The sequence below is a fragment of the Ictalurus furcatus genome, chromosome 26 (assembly GCF_023375685.1).
Source record: "Ictalurus furcatus strain D&B chromosome 26, Billie_1.0, whole genome shotgun sequence".
NCBI lineage: Eukaryota > Metazoa > Chordata > Actinopteri > Siluriformes > Ictaluridae > Ictalurus > Ictalurus furcatus.
The window spans coordinates 17,485,884-17,493,627 of NC_071280.1; the positions used below are offsets into that span (position 1 = coordinate 17,485,884).

Sequence of the window (7,744 nt, forward strand, 5' to 3'; positions counted from 1 at the left end):
TTTTTATTTTAGCATTGAGGAAATTGTTTGAATTATGATGTGTTCAACATTAAATTAAAAATGTACTGTTTGATTTTTTTTTTTTTTTATCCTCCAGTGGTATTTTTTTTACATACATTTCATGAAGCAATACTGTTTCTATGGTAATACTGAGGAGCTGGGTTTAGTCAGCTGGTGCTGGAGTTGTCCGTTTTGTTGCCGGCGTGTGTTCGGCTGACTTTCGGCAAATCTGCGAAGGACACGGTCGCCGAGCCTCTTTTCGCTGGTTTCGCCTGTAATTTGGAGAAAAAGGAAATGGTTAACGTTGGTATAAAACATTACAGCTGTACGGTTATACTTTTGTCACAAATGATTGTCCTCAGGTTTTCTGGAGAAAAAAAAATCAAACGCATAGGATCATTTAGAGCCAATTAAATTGCAGCAAACCTGTGACTCGTGAGGCTTCCAGCCAATCATAAACAGGATGTCAAACGTGGCTGGGACGGATCCATCTTCATTACCGTACATCTCTAGGACGTAAAACAGATTTCCTTCAGTCAGGCTTTAAAAAAAAAAATTCTGCTCAAGTCTCCATCGCCTCCAGAGGAACTGTAGTGTTAATACCAGTATCGTATTGTCTGGACTTTAAGACACAACTTCGAGAACTATGTTAATATGAACGTCATCATAAAAATACTACTATTATTACAAGACTTAAACATTTTTTTTTAAAAATTAAAATTTTTTGAACATTACTGGAAATGTGGTTTCTCTTCACAACAAAGTAAAAATGAAAAAATGTCCCACGGCCTTTCTGTTGGTTCCTGCCATCAAACATCTACGACGTCCTCCAGCTTACCTTTATAAACGGCAGCCGCTGCCAGGATGGTGTCTCGGTGCAACAGCGCCTTCCTGTTCCACGCACAGTTGCTCTCGCCCATTCCTTAGACATGATAGAAACAGAGGTTTTTAAACTCAAAGGGATAGTTCACCCAAAAATGAAAATAATATAATCTCTCTCTCTCTCTATATATAGATATATAGATTATCTACAGAGTGTTCCAAAGGGTTTGGAACGACATGAAGGTGAGTAACTGATGACAGAATTTTCATTTTTGGGTGAACCATCGCTTTAAAGTTTCATATCTACGAGAAATGGTGCAGGAACTCACCTTGTAAATCGCACATGATTTCAAACATGCCCGGGTAATGAACCTGAATCTCATCGACGTCCTACATTTGATATGGAAACAAAAAACACCCAAAGGAATTTACATGTTTGATACGTCACTTCTACAGCATGGAGTCGGAATACACATCGCTGTCGAGAATAGAGACTGAATGATCTGGATGCATGCTAGCTCCCTCTGCTAGCACACTAACCACAGTGAGCATGTTGAAGCCAGCTTGGCCCAGCAGGTTGCCCAGGTCGGTGACGGCTGTGTAGGGTGAAATGTGGGGCGCAAATCCTCCCTCCCGCTCCAGCTCAGCTAGCTGCAGAGAACAGCGCAACTCGTACAGAGTCTCGCCTCCAACCATCGCACCTACGAACACACCGTCTGGCTTCAGCACACGATGGATCTGAACGAGACGTTTAGGGTTAGCGTCTGCCTTCCGGAAGACCTTCAGAAACTTCTAACTAGGGGTAACAAACATAAAATGATCCTGATATTGCAATAAACTTTTACGCAGTACACTTTTCTGAGCGTTCGGTGGCGACTGCGTATGTAATATTTTACCAATTACTTTATTTCCCCCACTTATTCCTGGCTCAAGTCCCATCGATAAAATGCAAAATACTACACGTCTCCATGTGACAGTTACATTAATATTCAGCAAATTTAAATAACGAAGCAAAGCTGAAATGTGTTAAAACCTTCCTCAGACACCAGCTAAACTTAATCGGACTGCCCGTGTAGGTGTGGCCTAATATGTTAATAAGCATTCTTGATTGACATCCCTCAATCTAGGATTCCCAGCCTGCTAGACTAAACACGGTCAGGTACCAACCCCCCCAACCAAAAAGTCATCACAGGACGCTATGCTTTGATAGATTAGCTCTGGCTTGCTAGGTTTCTTAGGACGCGGAGTTTTGATTTAAAAAAAAAAAAACGACATCAGCTTGGTAAGAACGCGGCTTATGCAAGCTTTACTCAAGCCCCACCCACTTTTGAAGCACTAAATATTGTGATATAATGTATAGTTTCGTGATCCGGTATTTATATAACATGCAGTACCTGACGCAGAGCTCCTGGAAGATCGTTGATCCAGTGCAAACTGAGGGGAAAAGAGGACCACAGCGATATTACTAGTTTGTTTCCACCAAACATTAAAAATTGTTTATTGAACGTGATTTATTGAACACCCCCGACCCGTCTGTGATGCAAAGAAACGTGATGAAAGAATGACGGAACCCGGAACAGTAACAGCGGGTCACCTCAGACTGCTGAACACCAGATCAAAAGTGTTCTCCTGAAACGGCAAGAACTCCTCGTCGGCCATCACGCAGTGTGTAGGCATCTCACTCTGCCTCTTCTGCCTCTAAAATACACAATCCAGGTTCCACCAACACACACACACACACACACACACGCTTCACTTCAAACATCCAATATACTGGACAAATTAATTCTAGATTATCCAGCATACTGGAGTAAAGTATTTTTGGATTGTCCAGTACACTGGACAAATTCATCCAGATTATTCAGTATGCTTGACAAATTTCCTCTAAATTATCTGCTACTCTTGACCAAATCTATTCTAGATTATCCATCATATTGGAGAAAAGAATTTTGGATCTTTCAGTACACAAAGAATTCATTCTAGATTATCCAGCACACTTGACCACAATTTTTCTAGATTATACAGTACGCTTGTCCACATTTATTCTAGATTATCCAGCACGCTTGACCACATTTATTCTAGATTATCCAGCACGCTTGACCACATTTATTCTATATTATCCAGCACGCTTGACCACATTTATTCTAGATTATCCAGTACGCTTGACCACATTTATTCTAGATTATCCAGCATGCTTGACCACATTTATTCTAGATTATCCAGCACGCTTGACCACATTTATTCTAGATTATCCAGCACGCTTGACCACATTTATTCTATATTATCCAGCACGCTTGACCACATTTATTCTAGATTATCCAGTACGCTTGACCACATTTATTCTAGATTATCCAGCATGCTTGACCACATTTATTCTAGATTATCCAGCACGCTTGACCACATTTATTCTAGATTATCCAGTACGCTTGACAAAATTTACTCTAGATTATCCAGAACTTCAAGATTCAAGGTTATCCAGTGAGCTGGTCAAATTTACTCCAGATTATCCAGCATACCTGACAAAATTATCCTGGATTATCCAGTTTTCTGTATAAATTGAGATGTGCACAGAGAAAAGACTTCCTTTGGTAACACTGCCACACTTTAGTTCTCAGCAATGTTACTTACCAACGAAGCATCGGAGATGTCTGTAAGGAAAAGGCGCTCTACGACGTCCTGTAAAGAAGAAAGCCAAATCTGAACCAAATCTGATTTCACTGATGCTGAGTGGGTTGACGCTTAGAGAAGAACAGGTACCTTGCTGAGATGTTCGGCAACATGGCTTTTTCCGGAGCCCACGTCTAGTGCTAAAGGGAAAGTCCTGCAGAAACACCACAGAGGCCAGGAGCACCGCTATAGTCGAGCGGGTCACATCTTACACAGTCACATCACTGTTGACTAAAATTAAACAACAATGCTCTAATGCACGCTTGTTGGATTTTAGTCCTGGAATGTTTGGCCACCTTCTTTATTCAACACATCAGATTCAGCAGCACTAATCAGCAACTAACCACAGCCTTCATGACATCATTCTGACATGGCAGAAGAAGGAACCCCATTTTTTTAAATTATTATTATTATTATTTAATAGATAAAGGAAAAGACACAGGAAATAAAGAAGAATTACCTGGCAATGTCATAAATTCTGTCTGCTACTCTGCTCCCAACCTGCAACATAACCAACAACAAATGTGACCTTCAGTGACACAACCTTTAAAGAACCCGAGGATCAAAACATACAAATGCAGGTACACATACACACAGAAATACAATATTAATAATGACAAACCAGTGCGATTAAAAAGGTAATGCAAAATGTCTTCATGACAGAGGAGTTTACACGTTCCGGTTTCTCAGGAACATGATAAGCCATCGACGAGGGAACGATCGTTTATAGCCGCAACAGTATTAACAACTTTAAATGCAACTATAAGCAGATAAAAAGCAAGTGGTACAAGAGGAATAAAACACTTTGGGACATGCCTTTATATGTAAATAATCAACTTTGGGGGGCGTAGACATAACTCCACTTCTTCACACCATCCTATGTTGAATAATATTCCAATAACAGCACGTCTCCATGTTTATTATTCCTTAGTGAAGCTATTTGGGATGGCAAGAGGACATGGGGGATTTCCAATGTGCATATTTATAATCTTATAAACATTTTTAATGAAGGTAAAGGTAAACAAATTGTTACTCTGAGTTCCAAACAACATTAATGAAGTAATACTTTTACCCAGATGCTTTGCTTTGACTAAATGGCTCTGACGGTGCAAAACAGAAAACTATCCAGTTTTGCTAGCAATCAGTCTGAATTCAGACCTGGTCCAAAATTAAGGCTAAAACAAGTTTTACTGACCAAAACCACTGCGCATTTTTGGGTCACAGTATATATATGAAAATCCTCTGACACAGTCTGAGGTAAAATCTTAGGTAAAATGAGTCTTCAAGTGAATTTGATTGACAGGTGGTACAATCACATGACCTGGTCATATAGAGAATGAGAATACTTCTATACTTGCATACTAAGAGGAATAGTGTGTAATGAGGCAATTTATAGGAAAGACACTTAAAGGAATGGTTATGGCAAAATATAATGGTTAAAGCATAGATACCAAGACAAAATAAACATATAAGTGGTGTGTATATTAGGTAAATGATGCAAATAAAGCTGTATATGAAGTAAATAACACTGTAAATGAGGTAAATCAAGCTGTAAACGAAGTAAATAATGCTGTAAATGAGGTAAATAATGCTGTAAGCAAAGCAGATAACTGTAAATGAGTAAATAATGCTTTAAATGAGGTAAATCAAACTGTAAATGGGGTAAATAATGCTGTAAATGAGGTAAATAATGCTGTAATCAAAGTAGATAACTGTAAATGAAGTAAATAATGCTTTAAATGAGGTAAATAAGGCTGTAAATGAGGTAAATCAAGCTGTAAATGAGGTAAATAAGGCTAAAAATGAGGTAAATCAAGCTGTAAATGAGGTAAATAAGGCTAAAAATGAAGTAAACACTGTAAATGAGGTAAAGCTGTAAATGAACTAAACAATGCTGTAACTGAGGTAAATAATGCTGTAATTGAGGTAAATAAAGCTGTAATTGAGGTAAATAAAGCCGACCTCGTCTCGCAGGTAATCATATTTATCGCTGTCCGGTAAGGTCGCTGCCCATTTCTTCTGCTTTCTCTTCATATTTCTGTTAAACACGTTCATGGCACCTCCAGGTCTGCTGGACATGTTTCTCCAGGTCATGACATTTCCCACAGCTGGAGTGTGAGCTGGAGAGGAAACTCTCCTCCCTGAGGTAAAGTTAAGGTTAGTGATGTGTCTGTGAGGAATAATAAACCGAGCTGTTACTCTGAGGAACACGCCGTGACACAGACAAACACCGTTCATTAGATTATTCATGATTTTATCTTACAGAAGACAGAAAGCTATAAAGTAAAAGAGAATAAATTGAACAGGCAAATCAGGACGTTGTGTGTTTCTGCATAGCGGCGCCTCCATTCAGCGGCGCTGCTGACCTTTTCACCTGAAACACCGGCTGCGTCCCAAATACAGTCCGAGTCAACTTTAAGTGCCCTACATAGCGCCATACTTCCTCACTAAATAGTGCGTTAAAATATGACAAAACGTGCGGTAACTATTGCAACTCTAGTTTTTGGTATTATTATTATTGAGTATGTTTGGGACTTCCGATTATTTTGCACATTTATGTAGTGCTCATTTGGGACTGAACCGAGACGTCGTGTGTAAAACACGGAACAGGAAATGACGTAAGAGGAGCGCGACGGCGCGACATTCATACATCTAGTTGTTATAGCACTAATAATTATTCTTAGATTGTTATATCTTTTTATTCTTAGGACTGTTAACATTTACACCATTATTATGAATGTCGCATAATGTCCCAGAAGCACTGAATAATTTGTGAAGCACAGAAACACATGCTGGCAGAAAAGTCCAGTCCAACTCCCACAGACCAAGTACTTCTTCTCTCTGCAATAAGTGTCAGGAAAACTCTGTCCGGAGTTAACCCGCAGAAAGCTGCAGGTCCTGACAGCATACCACATGCTCAGGGAACGTACTGATCAGCTTGAGGATGTCCTCACAGACATCTTTAACGTCTCCCTGAGCCAAGCAGTCGTCCATGTGTGCTTCAAGACGACTACCATCATCCATCCCTGTGCCGCAGAAATCATCTCTGTCCTGTCTGAATGACGCACTCACACCTATCATCATGAAATGCTTTGAGTGGCAACACATGGAGAGAGGTCTTCCCACCACATTGAACCCATTTCAGTACACCTACCGTCCTAACCGCTCAACGGAGGACGCCATATCTGCTTCCATCCACCTTTCTCTGAATCATCTGGGCAAATAGGACAGCTATAAAATAAGGATGCTGTTCGTGGACTTTAGTTCAGCTTTCAGCACCACAACAATTGATAACAAAGCTGAGCCTGCTGGGTCTGACCACCTCCCTCTGCATCTGGATCCTGGAGACCCCAGTCAATCAGGATCAGCAACTCCATCTCCAGCACCAGCACACTGAACACCGGGGCCCCCCAGGGCTGTGTGCTCAGTCCACTGTAGTTTCTCCTGCTGACTCGTGACTCCCTCTCACCCATCCTATGGACTCTGGCAGAAACTTCAGGGGCATCTGTGCAGCATCACAGCATTAGACACTTTCTATTCATGGGACTGTTTTTGCTCCCAATATTGCTGCTATACTTATTGCTGCTACTCTACACAACAGTTTACAGTCCGTGTCCTGTGTGTCCTGCACTCCTCTCACACTGTCATGTATTTACACTGTATGCAGTCTTGTGTACTGTCACGTGCTGCACCATGGTCCTGGAGAAACTACATTTAGTTCCAATGTATACAAGCTACTCTATATAGAGTAATGACAATTAAAAACTTATTTTCAAATGTTTTTCTGTAGTCGTAGTGATGCATGGTGTTGTATATTTCTTCCATTTGTTGTTCTCGCCATATATATGTGAGTTTCCTCTGGGTTCTCCAGTTTCCTCCTTACCCAATATTGCCAGGACGCAGTAAAGTTTCCAGTCTAAATAGGTCTTCAAAACCACAAAAAATGCCAAGGTTGTTCCTAAAGTATCCCAATCATCCCCTCTAGGTGTGGATGACTGTGTGAATGTGTGTGTGCATGATGCCCTGAAATGCTGCAATGAGCTGGTGTCCCATCCAGGGTGTATTCCTACCATCATGCCCTGGGTTCCTGGGACAGGCTCCAAATGCATCACACCCCTGACCAGGATAAAACACTTACTGAAGATGACTGAATGAAGGACTATAGCCTCCTACGATGAATTTAACTATGGACAAATGGATCAAATTTTCTGGTTCTCAGTTGTAAGAAATCGTGATTGGGTTAAAAATAAAGAGT

At 40.6% G+C, this 7,744-nt stretch overlaps 1 protein-coding gene across 2 annotated transcripts; it reads right to left on the reverse strand.

Annotated features, from left to right (window-relative positions):
- Positions 1 to 124: 124 nt before the first annotated feature.
- ndufaf5 (NADH:ubiquinone oxidoreductase complex assembly factor 5) lies at positions 125 to 6,032 on the reverse strand. Of its 2 annotated transcripts, XM_053616097.1 has the most exons (12): positions 5,753 to 6,032; positions 5,452 to 5,659; positions 3,950 to 3,990; positions 3,580 to 3,643; positions 3,451 to 3,498; positions 2,417 to 2,520; positions 2,217 to 2,256; positions 1,363 to 1,560; positions 1,152 to 1,212; positions 839 to 922; positions 427 to 509; positions 125 to 272 (listed from the first exon to the last, which is right to left on the reverse strand). In XM_053616097.1, the coding sequence occupies exons 1-12, from the start codon at positions 5,836 to 5,838 to the stop codon at positions 168 to 170; spliced, it is 1,122 nt and encodes a 373-aa protein (XP_053472072.1). In that variant the 5' UTR covers positions 5,839 to 6,032; the 3' UTR covers positions 125 to 167. The 2 variants fall into 2 exon arrangements, with proteins under 2 accessions (XP_053472072.1, XP_053472073.1); XM_053616098.1 differs by lacking the exons at positions 5,452 to 5,659; positions 5,753 to 6,032 and having other exon boundaries at positions 3,580 to 3,720.
- Between the last annotated feature and the right edge of the window lie 1,712 nt (positions 6,033 to 7,744).